The sequence below is a fragment of the Ptiloglossa arizonensis genome, chromosome 10, assembly GCF_051014685.1.
Source record: "Ptiloglossa arizonensis isolate GNS036 chromosome 10, iyPtiAriz1_principal, whole genome shotgun sequence".
In the NCBI taxonomy this organism is placed as follows: domain Eukaryota; kingdom Metazoa; phylum Arthropoda; class Insecta; order Hymenoptera; family Colletidae; genus Ptiloglossa; species Ptiloglossa arizonensis.
In genome coordinates, this window is record NC_135057.1 from 16,834,673 (window position 1) to 16,857,357 (window position 22,685).

General features: G+C 53.0%; 1 protein-coding gene across 1 annotated transcript; it reads left to right on the top strand.

The window, feature by feature from the left end:
- Nucleotides 1-17,163: 17,163 nt before the first annotated feature.
- On the top strand, nt 17,164-18,946 carry LOC143152179 (homeobox protein Nkx-2.5). Its single transcript, XM_076322005.1, has 3 exons — nt 17,164-17,702; nt 17,786-17,874; nt 17,962-18,946. Exons 1-3 carry the CDS (start codon nt 17,411-17,413, stop codon nt 18,730-18,732), a joined length of 1,152 nt encoding a protein of 383 aa, XP_076178120.1. The 5' UTR covers nt 17,164-17,410; the 3' UTR covers nt 18,733-18,946.
- Nucleotides 18,947-22,685: the final 3,739 nt, after the last annotated feature.

Genomic DNA, 22,685 nt, shown 5'->3' on the forward strand with positions numbered 1-22,685 from the left:
TAATGCACCGTCGATCCTACGGAATAAATCGTCGAACCACGATGTACCCACGGTACCGATACCGCGGCATCTAACGGTTAATTAATATGTTCTCGTTGCCGGCGTCGGCGGTGGTACGGTCGCTCTCTCTTCCTCTCCGTCCCTCTCTCTTCCTCTGTCTAGGCGGGAATTAATTTCGCGCGCGATCGCGTCGCTAACGCGGTTCGTATTTGTAGCGGCGCGTCCCGTTCTCGGAGAGGATCGTTCGGCGATTCGAGGACGATTCCTCTCCCCTGGCCGTCGCGTTCGGGATCTCGAGGCGTTAATTATTTTCGGCGCCGTTCGAAGGAAGAGTTCCGCTCGGACGGCCGCGAAGCACCGGGGCTGCGACTCCGAGCCCGTTCGAAAGAAAAAGAATCGCGAAAAGTTTTACCGCTGTCGGCAGCGTCGTTACGATTCTTCGAGGACGCAGTTAACGATGATTTAGAATTCGTACGATTAACGGATTTTCGCGGAACCGTATCGTTGGAAAGCCACCACGCCCCGTGTCAAACCTCCCGTTCGCAATTTCTATGAACGCGTCCGCCGTTCTCGGCGAAACGCGCCGCGGTGAATCGGTCCGATGTAGAGTCAACGCGGCCGAAAATATCGGCCACCGAATCGCCGAACGATTCGAAAAGCGTTCGTTCCTCGCCGGAAACCGAGCACCGAAGGACCCTTAAATTCGACCTTTTCGAAAGGCGTAGAGAGAAGAGAGTCGGTGGCTCTCCTTCGGAGCAGTCGGACGTTGAACTTGCGCGAGGTTGAAATTTCGGAAGCCCGATTCGCTGTTCGGTTCGGAGCAGAGTCGAATTACGGCCTCGCGAGGCAGACGGTCGGGGCGCGGTTCGGCGCGCGCGGCGCCCTTTGAGCGGATCGACGCGAAACGCGCTCCCGAAAAAGGGCGTTCGTCGTTTCACGACGCGGTGATCCTTGGCGTAATTAACCCGACTAACGACATAATCCAGGGCCGACGCAGGTAGCGCTTCGTCGACGGGACGCGATCGAATCGGGAGCGATGATCGACGCGGTCCGTAAACGAGCGCAGCGAACGCGGCCCGAAGGATTAATTATTCTTTCTGCGCGAATCCCTTTTTACCGTGGAGAACGATCGGCTCAGGGGTGGCCCGACGGGCAAACGGATCGTTCTCCCATCTCCGATATCGCGGCCCGATCGCCCGGGCGGTCGCCTTTGACGCGGATGACTGGCTCTAATCCGCTAACTTAGACAAACAAATGACAATGGAGATCGGTTATCTCGAGCGGAGGGGTCGATGCCGTAGATAGGTCCGGGTGGAACGAGCCCGGCTTCGTTCCGCTGCCCGATATACCGACCGACTCGAGTTCGTCCGCTCGGACAGGTGGCTCTAACGACGCTGCGCTCTAATGACCGATGCTCCGTGCTAATTGGCATCGATCCCCCGACCCCTACGAATATTCTCGGGAACGGAGAGACCACCGCCTCGATGATTTTCGACAAGACCTAACCCCGTTCTACCCCCACGATTTCGTCTCCCGATTACCCTTTTTATCGCTTCTTTCGGAAACACCGTCGCCCGTTGCCCGTCGCTCGCGACGTTCGATCTCTCGAAACCGGTAGAACCGAGACGAACCGTCGCGAACCGTCGCGTACCTGGGACGCTCGTCCCCCGGACATCGGGAAAAACTTCCTAAACAAAGGGAATCGTTTCAACGATGACAAACGATGCGCCGTAGCTCACCTGCGCGCCTCTCCTCGAAAATTTTATTCTACCGCCCCACCGTCCCGCCGCCTCGCCGCCTCGCCGCCTCGCCGCCTCGCCGCCTCGCCGCATCGCCGCATCGCCGCATCGCCGCATCACCGCATCACCGCCCGCTGCGCGCCAAAAAATACAAATTACCCGGCCGAGAATAAACGTCGTCGCATCGTCGACGACGCGAGGGGAGCCCGGCGACGAGTTAAAAAACAATTTTTCTTCCCTCCGCGGGCATTGTCCGTGAGTTTTCCATCGATCCTACCTGTTCCACGAGCTCGCTCACGAATTCGTCGCCGCGGAGCCGATCGTCCGGAAAATTTCCAGCCGTCCCGGGAGGAGAAACTCGGTCCAGCTCTCGTTCGGCTCGAAATTTGTCTCCGATGCGCCGCGACGCGTTCCCATGGACGGTCTTCGTTCGGCTACCGCCGGGTTCGCACAAAGCCGGCCCGGGTCAACCGAGCCAGCGTAGAATACGCCCGGTTCCACGCCGGGCCCGTAATCGCCCGTAAAAGCAACCACTCGACTCTTCGAAAAGGAATTTGATTTACCGGCGACGACCGACCCTCGCCCCTCCGAGTCGATAAAACTGGAAATCGAAGAAACGCTCGACGGAGAACCACAGGAAATACCAAACCGGCGAATCTTTCCTCGTTCGACGGGTATCGTTCGACTTCCGCGAGGAGTTTCGCGCGTTCGGATTGACCGGAATCCCGATCGAAACGCGTTGCGAGTAAGATCGTCGTTTCGCGATTCAGCAACGACCGGGAGAAGAACCGAGGAAGGAGCTGCGGGAAGAGGGAAGAAAGACGCAAGAATCGAAAAGCGAGAACCAAGAAGCAAGAAGCAAGAAGCAAGAAGCAAGAAGCAAGAAGCAAGAAGAAGAAGAAGAAGCAGCAGCGGCAGAAGAAGGGACTCGAAGGAGGAGAGAGGATCGCGAAGGTGTGGAGGAGCGAGCCGCGGTTTGCGCCGCTTTCTCGCATTGAGCAATCAATAACAGTTCTCTATGACAGGCCACGCACACGGCCCGTTTCCGAGAGCGTGGCTTCGCAACGAGGTTGCGGGGCTTCGGTCGTGCAGGTGTTGGTACCGGGAACAGGGCACCGCTCGCAGAGCCGACAAAGGCCCCGGCAATGGGCGAGTTGCATTCGGCATTTGTTTCTGGGGATACTTAGATCGTAATCTCTCCGGGGTTCTGACTTCGGTGGTAGTTATACGCGCCGCCTACCCCTCCCCCTCCCTTGAATTCACGAACGCGGTCCCACCTACCTATTCTTCCTCGCTTCTTTTATTCGCAGCTTCCGAGAAGCGACGCTCGCGCGATAACGATCGCGGAGGCTCCGATAGCGCGGCTAGGCATCGATCGAGGATCGATGGATCTCGAAACGTGGAAGAAGCGGCGCGTCGATCGGCGAAAAGAAGGGATCGCGATCGTCGAGGCGTTTTGTGGGAAGTCCGAGGGTTGAATTTTCACGCGACCCGGTCGTCCTCGGTTTCGGTCCGATCGAGTCGAGATAGAACACGCCGGAGGTGAAATCCCCGCGCGCACCGGCTACGAGATTCACGGGTGTGCTCTCTCGCAGCACTCGTTAACCACGGTAACGCTCGTTCACCTTCCCGATGCCGATCGGTAGGTACTTACTAATTACCCGGTGCTCGTTCCGGCGTTGCCGTGGCCGTGGCCGTAGCCGTGCCCGTAGCCGTGCCCGTAGCCGTGGCCGTAGCCGTTGCGGTTGCGGTTGCCGTGCCGCTCGGGGCCCTACGGGAACGACGATTTCGGGCCCACCACCGCGCGAGATCGGCTAATTAATTCTTCCGCGAGCGCACACGGGCCGGTTGCCCTCTCCGTGCCACGAGCGAGAACCAACCCGTGTCTATCGCGAACCTTCGATCGGTCTCCTCCGGACTCTCGGAATCTCCTTCGATTTCGCGCGTCACGGCGAGTCGTAGCTACCACCGTTCGAACCTTTCGGAAAATTCGATACGGTGTTGGCGTCCACCTCGAGCTCGAAATTTCCCGAAACGAACGTTTCGATCGAAGCAATCGGAATCGGAGCTGCCGGAAGAGATCCCCGGCAACGATCGTTCCGGAAGGCTCGAGCGACGAGTACCGCGAAGAAGGGACGCGTTGATAATTGACGCGGCGAATCGACCGTCCGCGGAGAAACGGAAAGACCGAACGAGAGAGACCGAGAGAGACCGAGAGAGAGAGACCCGTTGGCCCCGACTCCGAACAGAGCGGAGAGCTCGGACTAAATAGCCGTGCGATGTTCGAGCGCGGCCTGAAAAGACATTCGTATCAATTATGGGAGGTAAAGTTTCAGTGCCCCGCTAAGGAGTCCGCGGCGGAGACAGACCAGCGCCTTTCGAACCAACTGGCCCGCTATATATTACCCAGCAGGGGTCCATCTTAGCCCCTCCCGAGCGCTCCGGTGCCCTAACCTGCGCCCTCCGAGAGGAACGCGGCGGCCTATTCCCTCCGTCCATCGCCTCCCCCGGCGCCCTCGCCGCCCTCGCCGCCCTCGCCGCCCTCGACGTTCGTTCGACGCCTTTCTCTCTTCGGCCTCTTGTTCCTTCCGCTTCTTGCGGCCCGCTCGACTCTCTTCCAACTCGTCGGTTTCTAGTACAAATTAAATTAATTTTCGAGAGCCCGACATTACTCTCTTATGAATTCCACAACGGGGCCCCTCGTGACCCGTGGAATGGAGATGTTTTCACGTCCCGCCACGTTCCGGGCCGAAGCTACACCCCGGGACCGGGGCCATTAGTAAACCGTGCTTTCTTTCCTCGCTTCGTTTGTATCTTGTTCGTGGGCCGTATCTCCGACTCGGATCTCTCCTCCTGGCCCGACCGGGCGGGGGTGCACCGAGCAACTATCGCGAATTATGCGATTGATCGGATGGTTCGCGATTCGCGATTCGGCCGTTGTCGCGCGTTCCCGAGGATCCTGAATTGGCCGTTTATTCGGCGGCGCGGATCTCTCGACGCGCGAGACGGGATTCCCTCTTCCCGAGCGAGTTTCGAACAGCTCCGTCGAGTTCCAGCAGTCGGTGGTCCGTGTTTCTTTCGTTTCAAAGACTGCTCGTTCGTTTGTTCAGGGCCGTGCTTCTCTCGCGATCGGTCCGTCTTCGAGTTTTCCGTCGAAAGGCATCGAACGGCAGGTCGCGGATCGAAAACTCGGATAACGTCTCTCGTCGGTCTCCTCTGGATCTCGACCGCGTTTCCCGAGGAGAGGACCGAGCGAAACGGTCGATGGAAATTAATTCCGGCTCGATTTCCGAGAGCGCGCCGCCGAGGAGGACGGAAGGAGCGAGAATCGTCGAGGAGTCTGCCCGAACGGGCCGAAATCTCGTTCGAAGTGGACGGGGTCAAGCGTTCCGATAAGACGAGCCAACGAGCTGCCAACGCGGAGACGATAAGCAATTTGTAACGTTGCGGCCAGAAGCGAAGAGAAAAAAGAAGGAAAAAACGAAAGGAGAGGGAAAAAAATAGAGAAAAAGGCGCGGCTGGAGGGAGCGAGAAAAAAAGAATCGGTCGGTCGGCAGCGTCGGCGAACAGATACGGAGCCTCGCGGCCCCGTCGGTTGGGTCTGCCCGTGATGAAACATAAACGTTACTCCCGCTTGTGTAATTCGTGTCTAAACTATTTAGATAAGCCGTTATCGCCTACAAACGAGCCACAAACTCGGACCTCCTCTCTGCGCGCGATGCCCCTTCCCACCCACCCCGCTTCTAACCCCTTTTCTGCCCTCTCTTATCCGCGTTTGCGTAATCGCGATCCCCGTTCCGACGTCCATCGACGTCGCGTTCCAAGCCTATCGCGAACCACTTTCGATCGCACGTTTGCCGATCGGTACATCGAGGCGTTGCAACGATGCAACTTAGGACCGATTCGCGTTCATGGGCGATCGAGAGGTGCGCACTTCCAAAGTGGAACTGGTGGCGTAATCTTCTCGCAGGGAGAACGTTTCGTTTTCTTCTCGAACTCGAGGATCGATCGCTCGAATTTTCCAGCGTGCGCCGATTATTCGATGTTTGCGTTCTACGAGTCGGAGATTCTCGCGACTATAATTAGAGAACGGAGCCGAAATTCCCAAAGGGTTTGGTCGATCGACGAGAAGAATCCTCGAAAATATCCTGCAGCCAAATTCCTGAGTCGGAGGACGGGCTCCTCTGTCGGGATCGTCGTTATCTCGATATCTCAGCTGGTAGCTTCGGTGATGGTTTTTGTTTTGGACAGCGCGTCGAGTGCACCAGGGGGTAGGCCCAGGGTGGTCCAATTTGTCTGCCGGTTCGATATTGTTACGAGCTCATCTTTAATAATGCAGCCGCAGACGCGCATCGTTCCTCGACGTTTTTACATACGAATGCACTTTGTCGGCGCGTTGTGCCTCCGGGCCGTTAAGAACGTTCTTGCGATCGATCGGGAATTCTATCGAGTCGAACGGAACCGCGTCCGTTTGGAAATCGGCGACGAACGATTTCTTCGAACTTTGAAAAATTTCGAGTCGAGACCGAACCGTTTCCAATGGTTTTCGAAAGACAGCGGAAGAATATTCGCGCGACGCTTTTCTTATTTAAAAATTTCCTCCGAGGACAGCCTAGGCTGCGAGAACTGCGATTCGATGAATTTTTCGAACGGAGCCGTTGCGATTCGACGTTGTCGGATTCGTTCCATAAATCCATCCGTGATTACGAACCGATCGCGTTCCAATGCGGTTCGATCGATCGCGCGCGATATCTAATTTGGTTTCTCCTCCCGGTAGTCGATCCTGTAAAATATTAGGATCTCCGCGAACGTACGAAGAAGGAAGTCGATCTGTGATTAATCGACGCAGAACTCGTTTCGCTCGCGTTCGTAATCAGAAAACCGCTTCTGGTTCTCTCGAAATGGTTTTTGCTCGGTCGCGTACCGTGTAATTAACGTCCAACGAGGCGTAAGATTCGATTCGCGTGGTTCCTTGGTTTTCTCGGCGGACGGTCAGGGACTTTTCCTTCGGCAGCCTGCTCGTGTCGAGTATCTAGGTGCACGGGTCGGTTCGGGTTACGGCACCGCAACGACGGTCCAAATCGTCGAGGTCGAGTCGAAAAATCGTTGGACGAGAACCGTCCACGGAGAATCGGTTCTTCATCGATCGATCCGTAACGCTGCCGTAAAATAATTTCCGCGGTTTGGGCTACGAGTTAACGGTCGATACGTTCTCCGCCGCGTATTAATCACGCGGGACACCTTAGCAAATCACCGAGAAGTCGTTTAATTATTCTCACCGGACAGGGTGGACGAGGTGTTCGCAATCTCCTCGATGACACAAAGGCAGAGCGGAAAGAATGTTAATCTTCTGTTCCCCACTGCACCGTTCCGATTTTTTGCCCCCACCACGTTCTCTTTTCTGGGCCTGTTTTTCGTGATTTATGACGTTCGGAAACACGGCACCGGCTTTTTCTAGCCCGGTCGGACCTGAAACGGCCGAAGGTCCCGGGCTAATTTCGTAATACGGAGATTGGTAACTGCCGCTGGAAATTCATTAACGTCCGATAACCGGACCGATCGAGATATCGCCCACTCGCGGTGGCTTTCCCTCGTTAACGATCCAACTACTTTGACCGAAGCCATAGGTCGCACGTTTTTCTTCCCGATAATCCCGCTTATTCAATTTCTTCGAATCTCGCCCCCGCCCCTATCGCTTTATTTATGGGACACCCTCGAGGTTCGGTTCGCCAGCGACGCGTATCGTTCCGATTGTAACGCGACACGTTCCGTGGTACTCCCTTTGCGATACCGCACGCAACCACCAAATAAAATCGATTCTTTCTTTTCAACCTACCAAAACCGATACAAACTATCATCGATCGTAGTACATTTCGATCGGTATGGATTCTCAAAATTAATTCCAGTACGCGTTTATTACAATACGATCGATTGAAAATTAAAAGATCGAAAGTCCGCGCATACGGAGATTCTACCGCCATCTGTGAACACCCCTCGACAACATCTCGATCAAGGATAAATAAACATTTCCTCTCGTAAAACTCTCGGATATTTTTTACACTCAAGGGGTTCGTTTCGAAACTGAAATAAATTCTCAGTTTTCCCAATTTCTACGATCGATCGAGTTTTTCGTATATCCTGAGTCGATAAGACAGATTTCTTTGTACCGATGTCTTCGCTGCGGATATTCGTTATCCGAAATACGCATGGTTTCGTCATTTTTATCGACAACGACGAGACAAAGAATACATTACTTACCTTGCGAGATTCGGTATAAACTACCATCTCTGCCACACTCTGGATAAGCTACCATCAAAAACGGTGATACCGAAAACTAAATCCAAAGAAAATAAAAAGTGATAAGCCTACAAAATCTCGTCGCTTGCATATTATTTGCGCTTTCGTCGAACCTAACGACCTCCGAATATTTCCTAACGTCAAACGTGTTAATAAAATGAAACAAAAAATATTTTCAAACTGGCAAACAAAGTTTTATCATTCCATTATCAAACCCCTGTTCTGTAATATGTTTCTTATATTCTAAAGGAGCATTTAAATGAAACCGTTCCCCTTCGCAGATTTCGCAATATCCTTATGTTTATTTATCATAATTATTAACAACCGTCGTAGGACCGTAGTTTAAACAATTATTAATAACGTCCTAGCATAAATAATGGCTAAAAATATCGTTTCGTTGAAATATTCTTTGTTCGCGATGGAATTTTTCATTGTGGTCCAACCGACATTGTCAAGGCTACGCGTATCGATTATCCATTCATAATTGTTTATCACGATGATTTTTCTATCTAAAAAAGCGATTAATTAAATTTCGACGCTTTTAAGTAAAGAATACAACTTCTAGGCGTATAGTATAATTATAAGAATTAAACAAATGTTAAATTAATGTACCAAATAGACAATTACAATTTTCCATGGTTTAGAACTTTACGAAACACGTTTTTACTTCGAATCTTAATCAAACTCAATTTCTATAAGTTACTTAATCATTTGTAGTGCATAAATAAGATGCACAATGTTCGATTAATACTCAGAACATTGTAAATGTTAATAACAATCGCAGAAATGAACAAACATTCACCAAAATCGGTCACCTTTACAGATTTCGTCGTATCTTGATGTTTATTTATAATAATTATTAACAACCATCGTAGGACCATAGTTTAAACAATTATTAACAATGTCCTAGTATAAATAATTGCTTAAAAACCATCAATTTCTTGAAATATCCGCTTAAATCGCACAACTAAAATCGAAGTAACGGTAAGTCACCTTCTCGAGGGTATAAATAGAACCGCCGGCTGCCGAAAATCTCATTCGCCCGGGAGCCTCCGCGGCGGACGGAGCTCCTGCTCTGGGGGATCTCGACCCTCAGGACAAGGGTAACCCGACGCGGACTCGCGGGGAACGGAGCTCCTCCTCTGGGGGACCTGGACCCCCCGGGGAAGAGTAGCACTCTGCGGACCCGCGGCGGTCGGAGCTCCTCCTGTGGGGGGACCTCGACCCTAAGGGCAAGGGTGGCCCGAAGCGGACCTGCGGCGGACGGAGCTCCTCCTCTGGGGGACCTGGACACTACAGCGCAGGGTGGCCCTACGCGAAGAGGGGCGGTACCGCGGAGGACCCGCAGCGGATCAGCGCACACCAGCGTCAAGGAAAATCGATGTAACTCAAATATATTTCAATAAATTCATTAAGTAAAAAAATAATTAGCATTTTTTCTTTTCCCACTTTATTTCCACTCCCTCTACTCCAAGAATTTCTAACTATTACTAAAATTTTTCCGAAAATTCTAAGAATTAACGTCATTTTCGCAAAATTCCGAAAATTCTCAGAAATGACGTCATTTCCGCGAAATTCCGAAAATTCTCAGAAATGACGTCATTTCCAAGAAGTGGCACGATTGGAATACCTCCTCGCACATCATGTTCTCCTGATACCAAAGTCTCGAAAACGGTGAAAAATTCTCGTTAAAGTACAGAAATTCGTTCAAAATTCGCGCCTCGGGGAAATTCTCAGAAATGACGTCATTTCCAAGAAGTGGCACGATTGGAATACCTCCTCGCACCTCATGTTCTCCTGATACCAAAGTCCTGAAATCGGCGAAAAATTCTCGTTAAAGTACAGAAATTCGTTCAAAATTCGCGCCTCGAGGAAATTCTCAGAAATGACGTCATTTCCAAGAAGTGGCACGATAGGAATACCTCCTCGCACCTCATGTTCTCCTGATACCAAAGTCCCGAAATCGGCGAAAAATTTTAGCCAAAGTTCAGAAATTTTCTAAAATTTGTCCGAAATTCAGACTTTGGTATCAGGAGAACATGAGGTGCGAGGAGGTATTCCTATCGTGCCACTTCTTGGAAATGACGTCATTTCTGAGAATTTCCCCGAGGCGCGAATTTTGAACGAGTTTCGAGACTGGTATCAGGAGAACATGAAGTGCGAGGAGGTATTCCTATCGTGCCACTTCTTGGAAATGACGTCATTTCTGAGAATTTCCTCTAGGCGCGAATTTTAAACGATTTTCGAGACTTTGGTATCAGGAGAACATGAAGTGCGAGGAGGTATTCCTATCGTGCCACTTCTTGGAAATGACGTCATTTCTGAGAATTTTCGGAATTTCACGAAAATGACGTCATTTCTGAGAATTTTCGAAATTTCGCGAAAATGACGTCTTTTCTGAGAATTTTCGGAAAAAGTTTAGCAAAAGTTTTGGAAATTTACGACGCAGTTCCTCCGCGAGTACGCCGCGATACCGCCTCCGTCCGCCGCGGGTCCGCGGCGTTTCCGCCCTTCTCCACGTCGGGCCACCCTTGCCCTGAGGGTCGGGGTCCCTCAGAGGAGGGGCTGCGTCCGCCGCGGGTCCGCGGCGTTTCCGCCCTCCTCCGCGTCGGGCCACCCTTGCCCTGAGGGTCGAGTTCCCCCAAAGCAGGAGCTCCGTCCGCCGCGGAGGCTCCCGGGCGAATGAAATTTTCGGCAGCCGGCGGTTCTATTTATACCCTCGAGAAGGTGACTTACCATTACTTCGTTTTTATTTGTACGATTTAAGCGGATATTTCAAGAAATTGGAGGCTTTTAAGCTATTATTTACACTAGGACATTGTTAATAATTGTTTAAACTATGGTCCTACGATGGTTGTTAATAATTATTATAAATAAACATCAAGATATGACGAAATCTGCAAAGGCGAACGGTTTCCTTCTTGCATATCGTGTTCTCCTGATACCAAAGTCTCGAAATCGACGAAAATTGTAGCAAAAGTTCGGAAAATCATTCGAAATTCTTGCAAAATTTCAATTTGCGGAAATTCTTGAAAATTAGGGATCAGGAATTAGTATCAGGAATATATGCTATTCTAGGAGATATAGTTTCACTAATGTGATATCGGTTTAAGAAATGGATGGAAATAATGAATAAAAAGAAAGCTTCTGTTCTTGCATAAAATAAATTTATCGAAATACATCATTACATCGAAGATACAATTACTTTCTTTCGTTTCATTAATCTATTCATACTTCCATACGCGTTACGAAAATGTTGTTTTCTACTTGTTCTTGTATCTTAAATAACTATTCTAAATTCGCGGCCAATTAGCTCGGCATTACTCGTGGCAAGTAATACCGCGTCGCGAGTAATGCCGATTACCAGATCTCACCACGCGGAGGTTGCTGCGAGCGGAGACCCGGAGAGAGATAGATGGAATCAAAGTTCCATCGATCTCCCTCGACGCGCGATACAAACGAAGTTACTAAACCGCAGAGATGGAAGGAATCAATGTTCCTTCGATCTCCTGGTTTAGTTCTGCCGAGCAATTACACTATGGAAAAATTAGGCAAAATTGTGAAAGACGCGACGCGAACCGTGTAGTTGGTCCTACTAGGTCTATCCCGTTTCCCCTCGGTGAGCCAGATTGTCGAGGAAATGCGCGACGCCGACGTGCCCCGTTTCTCCCAACTCCGCAGTCAGGAGCACACGCAAAGCGTGGACCTGACTCGCGGAGGATGACGAAGAGAGGGCCTTACGATGGATCAAGGGCTTCCGCAGGGACCGGCAAAAATACCTGCCCCTGTGTTCGCAGCACGTTCTCTCTCTAAGCGGACGCACCGGAAGAGACGGCGATGGACCGGTCGGACCACCTACACGGCCGGTCACTTGCTCGAACAAGAAGCAGTGGTGACCGGACCGAGGAACGAGGATGCGAGCAAAAGTAAGCCAAAGATTGGTTAATTGCTCGGCAGATAACAGATGTTGGTACACGATGGCCTTAAAACTAACTCGGTCTAACCAAGCTAAGAATCCCTCGACGGTTGCGACGAGGGAGTCCTCTTCTACCCAAGAGTAGAGTGTGCACAAGTGTGCATCTTATTTATGCATTACAAATGCGAATTGAAAATAGTTAATCAATATATAAGAAACAATTGAATATTGTAACGTAAGAAATTTTTGTCACGAATGTAACTCCGATGCATTCGATTAAATTTATTTCGAGTAATATGTGTAGTTTCCTATTTTTTCCAGCTTTACAGGTATTTCTTTCTTTTAATCCTAAAGTACAAGTCAAACAAGGGGATGTAAAAGTTCCTAATACAGTTTGATTATTTCACGATGCACGACAATCATTTTCCGTTACATTTACATGTACATCCGTATACGTTAAAAAAGTATCGTTACATTACAATAATGAAAAGTGTGCGTATATGGAGGAACCGTTGTTGAAATAAACCCTGTCGAAATTTATTCCGAAAACCTAATAATGAATACGAAATAATTCAACGATAATTTTATCCTCGAATTGATAATTTACGAAGATGCTCGGTAACGTAATCCTGTGATCGTCCAGGGCAGGGCGAATTAATTTTTAACCTTTGGTTAGCGCCATCGACGTCCAAACGGCCAAGTTTGTCGAGAAATAGGTTCGATTCGTGTAACGAGATGGCGCCATCCGTTTCTACGTACCGACATTACAGATCACTTATCGCGCATTACGTGGCTAAATATGACACGAATCTGTAACGTCGGTACATAGAAATTATTTGTGCCATCTAACCACTAAAATGGGAACTATTTGTGCAAAAACTTGGACGTCAACGATGTACATTTAACGATTAATAATTTGTACACGATTTTTTGGGGATAGAATATATTTTGTTAAATTTAAACGAGGTAGATTCATCGACGGAATATCGTTGTTTGAACGATACGTTGCGCGTACGTTTGTTTCTTTGCGCTATCGAAGTTGCACCGTTCGCGTCGATCGCTCAACGTCAATTGAGAAGTACGCGCAAAGCGGACGCTCAATTCCCGGGGAACGAGTTATCCTCGATCGATAAGATACCGCCGAAGTCGTAATTACGGTTGTAAATCGTTCGAAACCGATCGAAACGTAACGCGAAGGAAAATTCGACCGTAGGCGTTTCGAAGACGCGCTCGTCGTTTTCGAGTAAACGTTTCATCGAAACTTTGTTTTCGCAAAGGAAGACGCGCAACGGCAAATGTAAATCGAGAGGGTCCTGTCCCGGTAGTGGTCCGGAGCATCGAATACCCGCTCGAGGGTCGAAACTCGGCGCTACGAACGATGGGAGTTTGTTGACACGAGGATCCGGTAAGGTAATTCAAGGATCGAAGTTATCTTCAAGTACCACCATAGACACGCTTTCCTTTTTTTCCCACAGTAAGAAACGGGCCGGAGCGTGTCGTAATTCGAGGTGATATTTATCAACGGGTCTCGGCGTACCGGCCACTTTTAAAACTACGAACTTTTTCCAACGTCGCAAAAAAGGATATTCGCTCGCGATGGAAGTTTCATCGAACGTCTCGAGCGCGCGCGGTGATCGTACGGTCACGTATCGTTCTCTACGCGAATTCGAATCGAAACGTGGTTCGCGAACGAAGGACGCGACGTAGGAATTATTTTCGCGAATCGGTCGAGCGATCGATCTTCTCGAAGACGAATCGCCGTTCGTTGTTCGTTTGGTTTTATTTTCGTTTTCGGGTCGGTTCGATTTCCATTTTCGCGTTCGTTTTGGTACGGTCCGCGTGGCGTATTTATAGGAAGCCGAATCCGCGCTAAGCGCGGTCGTAAATCGTGTCGCGTTAAGGACAATGGCGATAGTTCGGTTCCCGCGTGTTCAACGTCGAAGATACCGAGAGCCCGCGACGTGACATTGGCCAGGCCGCGTGGGGATCATCCCTGTCTCGGCGTTTAAGTTTCGAACAACAAATAGAAGACGTCGGACGGCGATTCAATTGGCCGCGTCTTCGCCACCGATGCGCGGAACTTTCGTGCCCGCGGTTATAAATAAATGGAGGCGAAATACGAACGAGCGCGAAACCATGGTCGATTGACCGAGAGGAAAAGTATCGCGACGTTCGTGAACGTTTCGGAGGCGAGAGAGCAACAGGAAGGAAAGTATCCTCGCCGCGTGGAGAAAATCTCGAGGAAGGTTGCCGCGTTTTCGCTCGCAACGTGGAAAATAAAAGAAGGGACACGACCGTCTAGACATCCAGATCCACGCAATTGTCTGGGCCCACTCGTGGGAAAACGAGGAACGTCTTGGAAGCGGCCGTGCCGTGCCGCGCCGCGCCGCGCCGCGCTCAAGTGCAGAAACGCGGCGTCGGGCTGTCCTCTCTCGACACAATGGCCGGAGGATCTTCCGTCGAACGCTCCTTCCACGTTTTAATAGCTCCCAACCGAGGTTTCGGCTTTACCCGTCGTGATTATTTTCGCGGGGCGCGTTCCTCCCGGAAGCGGGCAGAGTTCCGCCGCGCGGCGCCACGCGAACGAGCTCGCCGGTTTCAACCCCTTACCGATACTCCGCGGTGTGGTTCGTTTTCCGCGGCTCGAGCAACGAATAGCAGAATCTTGGCTTCCGGTCGACGGTAATCGCGTTTCCCCGAGCTCGACGGAAAGTCGCGCGATCCAGGGTCAACGATCGAGAACGGTTCGCAAGGCGACGCGGCAGCATCCGGGGTTCGAAAAAAGTCGAAAGACTCCTTCCGGTCGGTCGTCGGGGCCATTGTCTGTTCGGTTCGCGTACGGCGCGCAGAGAGACGGATCCTGGAAACAGCGAAGAGCGATGCGCCATGGGCGGCATCTGACCCCCCACGTGCCTAGCCCGAAGATACGCCACCGATTTTTCTGTAAACTGTACACGGATAGGGCACCCGAGGCCGCATGCGGCTATTTAGACGCGAGACGACGGCACAAAGGGCCCTTTTGTGCGGGCGAACACGGACGGACCCGTGTTGCAACTGGACACCACATTGCATCGGGGCCCGTCTCGTTCGATCGCACGGCCTCGTTGCGCGCCGATTCCGAGCGGTGTCGCGCGAGCGTAATCCTCTACCGCGAGAACGAACCAACGAACGAACGAACGAACAAACAACTAGATTATTTTACGCGAGCCCCGAGTCGTCGAGAGGCTCGTCGCGGGACGACCACCTTGCCGCGCGCGAATCCAAACTTGAAACGGAACCCAATCCCCTTTCCGCGTTTCGTTACCTCGGAGGGTGCACGTGCTCGACGCAAGTTTACAGATTTTACCAAGAGAACGAAAGCAATTCCAGAACGGATAATGCGTCCTCCGATCGAACGAGAAGCGGCCGACGGGCGTTCGCAGGGTTTCGCGACACCGAGGATCGTTTTTTTCGGTAGGCCGACAGGCTCGGGCTCGGTCTCGGTCTCGGTCTCGGTCTCGGTCTCGGTCTCGGCGCGGAAGCTCCTCGTTCTCGAATCGTTTAAAAATCGGGCTCGCGTCTCCGAGTCACGGCGGCTTCGCGCGACGCCGGGCCCCTCCAGACGCCGGCGCCGTTTTCCCACAATTAAGAAGGCGCCTCGATATCTCTTGGCGCCTACCGCGTACACCGTACGGTCTGCGCGCGTACCGCGCACCATCGCGGAACGACGAATCACGATTTTTCGATTCTCGACGCTACGCCTGCCACCGACGACTCTCGGATTTTCGAACTCGGTGGTTTCCCGTTTCTCGGAACAACGTACTCGGTAAGCCCTTCGAGCGGACCCCGACGACGTTACCGGTTCCGTCGTCCGAAAGTTGGAACGGTTCCTTCGCGCGTTGTTTCATCTCGAACCCGCTAGCGTCTTCTACCGTCGAATCGAAGAGGAATCCTTCGAGCGACGGAGCGATCCGCAAAAATCTCGGAGAGAAAGATCGAGGGGGACCGAGGGGGCGATTTTTCCGACTGGAGCGTCGAGCGTCGAGGGTTCCCGACGTTTCGAAAGCGCGTCTGGAACGTGTTACTTTGTACTTGTCGGGAAAGGGTCAGCGAGAACGGTGAATCTCGTCTCGGTAGCGCTCCGCGAGGAAAATGGATTGTTTTGTTTTCGTTTCCAGGGCCGAAATCGAAACCGCGCGACCGCGAGGGAACGCGCAACGAGTTCGGCACCTCCGGGGAGCTCGTTCTTCGACCAAGTGGACGGATTTCGCGTTCCCTCGGCACCGTGGATGTACGAAAGGATGCGTCGATGCGTCGTTCCGGCGAAGGACCGATCGAAAAACGCGAAACAATTCCACGGTGCGACGGCGTTTCGAGGTAAAAATGAAAGACGAGCGGTCGAAAGTTCGAGGCAGCACCGAGGGACGTTCGGTATCGGTCCCGTCCTTCGATCGATCGCGAATCGAACGAAATCGCACGAGGCGGTAATCGCGATTCGATCGACGGTTTTCGTAAGCGCGGTTCGCGGTTCGCGGTACCGCTGGATTGGCTCGGTGGTTCGGGGATAGGCGGGCCTTCCGTCTTCTCCTCCGCCCCGACGTTAGTCACCGCGTTATGGCTGTCCCGAGGCAAAAACGGATTCGCCGTCTCTTCGATCGTCGCTGGGCTTACGATCCGGAGTAATTATTACGCGTCGCGGCGACGGTACGGTTCGATTTTTCGAAAGGGGCGCTCGACCAGTTCGAAATCGATCGGCGTCGGGATCGCGGGAACCGAGGGGGGAAGAGCGGTGTCCGGTCGGGCTCGCGCGTCGGGAAATTCCCGATGAAACGGAGAGTGATCGAGGTAAGGTTCGCGGATCGCGAACCGAAGTAAAATACGCGTCTCGATCGGCCCGTGGAACTCGGTGCTCGCGGCAACTCCGCGACGCGGGTGCGGTGGTAAAAATGTTGGCTCGAAGGCGCTTCTCCGGCACTGGCGCACGCACACGGACGCACACGCGCGTGGCTCGGTGTCCCTCTACCGCGGGACCGACACTTGACTCCCTCGGAAGACCAAGTCACATTACACGTCTGCCCTCCGGCCTGACCGTTCAACCGCGACCATCCCCCGAACAGTTTGACGTTTAACCGGGCCCGCGTACACCGACGAACCAAGTGTCCACCTACTCGCAACCGGCTCCTTCGGGCTTTTATATTTCCCGCGACCGCCACCGCGACCGCGACCGCGACCGCCACCGCCACCCTTTCCTTTATTTTCGAGCGCGATCGACCCAGAGAGAAACGACCGCTTCCGACGGATCGAATCGATACGCGAACCTCGAGATCGTGCCTTTTTCGCGGTTACGCCGAACGAGCCGCGAGTGTTGCAACAGTGACAGTGACCGATACTTCGATACGGTTCCGGTTTTTCGAAAGTGCGACTCACCGGGTCTTTCGACGCGCGGAAGACTCGCGAAGAACATCGAGAATGCGTTAGAATGCTCGCCTCCTCGATCTCCGGAACTCCGTTCAGCGTCCGCGACATTCTCAGCGAGGATCAACAGCTAGGCATCATGGACTGCTACCCCGTCGCGCACCATCAGCACCAGATCCAGCAACAACACGCCACCCAGGAATACTACAACTACATCGTGCCGGAGAATCAGTGGGAATTCGAAAAGTTCAAGGATCAGACGATGCCCTCTTACCCTCATTACTCGGAGCTGGGCCACGCTCATCAGCCGAATCAAATCGGTGGCCAGTATCAGGAAGCTCCGGTCATGGAAGACGGTACGTAGAGTTCTCGTTAACGCGGAGCTTCTCGGTTGCTCTCGAACGGTGGAAACGAACCGGCTCGTCGATCGTTTTTTCAGGTAACGTGGTCACATCGAGCAAGACGGAGCTACGGAAGGGCCAGTCCGGCAAGAGAACGAAACGGAAGCCGCGGGTGCTCTTCTCGCAAGTGAGTACTCTTTTCGGCGCGTTACGTTTACCGTCGCGCGAACGCCGCGACCTTTTCCGCGCTCTCTACCTTCGCGATCTCTTCCAGACGCAAGTCTACGAACTCGAGCAACGATTCAAGCAACAACGGTACCTGAGCGCCCCGGAGAGAGAACTCTTGGCGCAAACCCTCAAGCTGACCAGCACCCAGGTCAAGATCTGGTTCCAGAACCGTCGATACAAGAACAAACGCGCCAGGATCGAGGACGCGGAGAAGCTCCAGGCGCAAAACGCCAAGAACCAGTCCCTCAAGAAGATCTCCGTCCCGGTGCTGATCAAGGACGGGAAGCTGAACCTCCAGGACTCGTACAATCCTCCTTACTGGCAATCGAACGTCCGGCCGGCCGAGTTGACCGTATCGATGCAGCCCGACTTCCGGATGAACGAGATTCGACACACCCCGGAATTCCGTTCCACCGGTGGAGGCGGCGGTGGCGGCGGCGGTGAGGCGAGGATGGACTCGTCGAGCATCGGTTCCGAGTACAAGCAGGAGATCGGCTCGGAAGCGAGCGGGAAATCGAGCTCGAGCGGCGATCTCCAGCAGGCCAGGCAACACGAGTACCGGGCCAATTTGCCGACGGATCCTCGCGGCCTCGTTCACGAGTGTCACAGGCAGATCAAGACCGAGTACAAGGACAACGCGGCGGTATCCCCGTTCGCGGACCTCAAGTGCGTCCCGACGGAGAACAAACCGGCGATGCCCGTCGCGAGCACCGACTACCAATTCGCCAACTACTTGGCCCCGGCCAACTATCAGATGCAGTACGTCAACTACATGGACCAGCTGCCGATGGATCAGAACCTGCAACGGCTGTGGTAGACCCGACACCCGCCACGCGCCTTATTTTTGTAACTAGGAAATTTCCAAGTACGCCGAGACGATCCTTTCGACACGAGTTACCAAATAGTTAGCCAAAGAGTCGATCGCTCGGGGTACCCGCGACTCGATAGACCTAAGTTAGACGTTATTTAGCCGGTAAGGCCGCGCGTTATTGGCAGCTGTGTTCTCTTTCTCTCTCTCTCTCTCTCTCTCTCTCTCTTCCCCTAGGTAGGTAAGACGCTCTCTTCGAAATAGTAACGCGCCACTCGAGAGGCCCGGAACGGAAATCGCTTCGAGTGGCTTTTGCGGAAACATCGGGCACTATGTGTTCCGCGGACCTCGTGTTTCTCGTAATTCTCTTCTCTCTTATTTCTCTCCGTTTCGTTCTCGAAAACGATGCAATTTGTGTAAACGAGCGAGCTAGCGAGCGCACGCACGCTCGGCGCCGCGAAACGATCGAGAAACGACAATAATAAAGTATTAAGTTTGCGAAAGAAACGATCTCCGCTTCCCGAATGGTTCCACTCGGGTTTCATCGACCCTTCCGAACCCGATGCTTCCTTTCCCGAAAGTACCGGATCGATCGATCGATCGCGTCGCGTCGCGAGAAGACCGCGCGTGTTCCGGGAAATCTCGAGGAAAATCGTTCGCGAGCCGCCATTTTCTCGATTTTCCGCGGCATCGCGAGAAAACTCGCCCTCGGGACGGTCCGGGTCGATAAAACGAAAATATGGCGAAATGGCATTTATAAATAGGTAAGTTCTGACAGCTTGAGCGAAGCCATGGGCGCCTTTTAGGTTATCGCGCGAGCACGACGGGTCATCTGGCAGTCAAGTGCCTTCACATAGACGATTCACGTCGGTGTAATCGTTGTTCATGGTGCTACTGGTGCCATAAAGGGCCATGGGAACAAGCTGATAAAAATGTCGGTGCCGATATTAGCCGCGGCCCACGCGGGCCTTCCCATACGCTCACCTACGCGAGGATCGGCCGGCCTTTCCCCGAGACCGGCTCCGCCTCTGTGCACCTGCGCGCACCTGCGCGCACCTGCGAGCACCTCCTCGCTCCGAATACGCTCGAATCCTCTGGACGAGTTCCAGAAACATCGTCGCAGGTGGCCTCGAGAAACGCGCGCCGGCCCGCGGTAACCTCGCGACTTTATTTTAAACGAGCCGATACATCTCGTTCGATTCGAGGACGACCCGACCATTAGGAGACATCGCGTATTCGCGTAATCAATCATCGGACGTTAAACGTTGAAACGCGATCCTATTTGCCTGCGCGCGAAAGGGAACGAGAAAAACCGATGCTGTTCAAATAGACACAGGGGCGCGCGTATGCACGAACCGTCTCCGCATCGGTTCGAAAACGATCGCATCGGAATCGGGGGACTCGTTGATCGCGACGCGTCGAGCGCCGCTTTTTTTTTCTCGGACTATGAACCGACCCGCTACCCGAAGGAATTCGCGATCGATCGGAATACCGAACGAACGAGCGCGCTCGATTGCGCGCAACTGCGCGAATCGGTACTCGGTGGAAATAAATTTTACGACGGAGGATTTCAGAGATTTACGCCCGGCGTAGGCGGTAATCTCGGTTTAGCGCCAGGAACCGATTTTACGCGCGAAAGACGTTCTCTTACTAATGTTAGAACGTGACGTACCGGCGTACGAATGCGCGTCCGAGCCGCGCGAACCCGAGTTACGAGCGAGTCCCGATCGCGATTCCCGACCCGCTTTTACTCGGTTCGATGCTCTCTTCGAGATTTTCAAAGCGGAATCGCCTCGCGTGTTTCGAACGCGCTTTCCCGCATTCGTTTTACAAATGATTTTCTCGCGTTACTCTTCGAAAGGTCGTTCGTCTCGGCGGAGGGTAAGCGAGCGGCCGCCGGACGATCCGTTACCGGAGCGGCCGCCTCTCCGAGCGGAGATCTACCCGTCCGACCGCAAAACTCTCGAACGCTCCGTGAAATCTACTTTATCGACGGTGGGAAAGTTCACCAGCCTCTTTACCCATTTTTTGCCCTCGCTTCGCAGCGCGCTCTGGGTTCGAGCGCGAAAACATCGATTTCCGCTTCGTTCCACTTTTCTTTCGTTTTTATTTCTCGTCGGGCGTTCGATCGCGAAACGCTCGCCGCGAATATTCTTATTGGTATCGCTCGGCGCACGATCGGGTTCAACGGGTCGACGATTATTGGGTTCCTCGGACGTCGTTTGGTCCGAAAGGGAGGTTCGCGAGTCGAGACAAAGCTCCCGTAAACGGAAACGGTCCCGATGTCGCTCGCTTTCACGAATCCTCGTCGCGGTCAGAGTCGGCTGCTACAAACGTCCGAAAATAGTTTCCGATAAACCAGCCGATCCACAAACTACCGGTACCGCTGAAAGAACAGGAACTCCCGATGTCGTTTCGGCCGAGGTACGACCGAAATAACGAGCGTTGCTTTAACGAGCAATCCGACGTGCTCCGACTTAATTGTACGCCGATGGACCTACCTACTCGCCGGAATTTATACGAAAGCTCGATCGTGATCGTTTTCGCATCGATTTCCAACCGTGCTCCGTATCGCGCGCGTTCTCGATATCTCCGCGAACGAAATACAACGAAACGCGCAACCGCTTGGCCGTCGAGGAATTCTTCGAGAGCGGAAAGAAATCGGCGACGAAAATTTCGGCAAGATTCGACGAACGGATAAAGACTCGAGGGTCCGAGAGGGGAGGAGAAACTGCAGGACGCGAAGGTAAACGGAGAGAGGATGAAAGGAGAGGAGGAAGAACCGAACGAGCGAGAGCGGTGGCGGCAGCGTATACTAAGCACTAATATTACATCTCTGGACTGACAGACGCGCGGACTTTAAAACCCAAGACTAACAAACAGTTAGCAGTCATCCGGTCTTCTTGTTTTTATATTCTTATGCCCGCCCATAGAGCGCGCGCACCGCTCGCGGCTCCTTCGCTCCCGACGCGAGTTACTTTCGTTGTCGTCCGACCAATTTCCTCTCGATCTTCGGAGAACCGCCGGACCGATTTCTCCCAGCCGATTCGCGACGCGACCGAAACGAGCAGCGATCGTTTCGGAGCGCCTCGCGATCCGCCTCGGTCTCTTTGGAAATTAGACGCGAGAAGAGACGATTTCGAAGAGCGACCGACGGGACGCGAGCGTCGAGCGGCGAGCGTCGAGCTGCGAGCGTCGAGCTCCTGGCCGATATTTTCAACGATCGGCTCGCCGAGGGAGGAAGGGAGGGGCAAGAAATATCCAAGTGGCGGAATCGAACTCGTAAGAAAGCGAATCGGCGGCCCGAGAGTGGATAAGGAAGAAAGGGGAACGGGGAGTAGTTAGGTGAGGGGAAACGGGGAAGAGGGAAGAGGGAAGAGGGAGCCGAGACTCCGGTCTCGTTCGAGGGTAACTGAAATAAGGTATAATTTTCCGCGCCAATTAAGGTCTTTAAGAATTGCGACCAATTGAGCGGGAGGGTCAGGGCTTAGCTTTAGGGGAGAGATGTACCGCCATCCCCCTATAATTTATTATTGATTAGATCGAATCGAGAAAAAGAGAGCCGCGGCCGAAGACGGGATCGGCCGGGGACACCGCGGTCGCGTCCCGTCGCGTCGCGTCGCGTCGCGTCGTCTCGAACTTCGCCCCCGAGACGAGGAGGCTGCTCTCTCCCCTCGGATGGAACCACGGGGAAACGGTGGCCGTTTTTCCGGTTCGATTACTCGCCACCTGCTAATTGCCGATTCGTGCCCGTCGAAAGAATCGTTTCGACGCGGCCGCTCTCTCGCAACGAGAACGGACGTCGAGTTCGCGGGGAACCCTCTCCGACGCTTCGGCGAGCCGAGATTTCCAATTCGGCGAGAGACGAGGGACCTCGAATCGCCAGGAGAATACCGAAGAAATATCGCGGAAGGAACGTGGAATTATTTCCTCGTCGATATCCGGAGCGCGCGAGGCCATCA

What these genes read in the sequence shown, in the direction of transcription:
- LOC143152179 (XM_076322005.1), top strand. Translation starts at nt 17,411, where the DNA reads ATGCTCGCCTCCTCGATCTCCGGAACTCCGTTCAGCGTCCGCGACATT. An exon ending in AGCTCCGGTCATGGAAGACG is followed by an intron (nt 17,703 to 17,785) that starts GTACGTAGAGTT and finishes TCGTTTTTTCAG; the next exon opens with GTAACGTGGTCACATCGAGC. An exon ending in CGCGGGTGCTCTTCTCGCAA is followed by an intron (nt 17,875 to 17,961) that starts GTGAGTACTCTT and finishes GATCTCTTCCAG; the next exon opens with ACGCAAGTCTACGAACTCGA.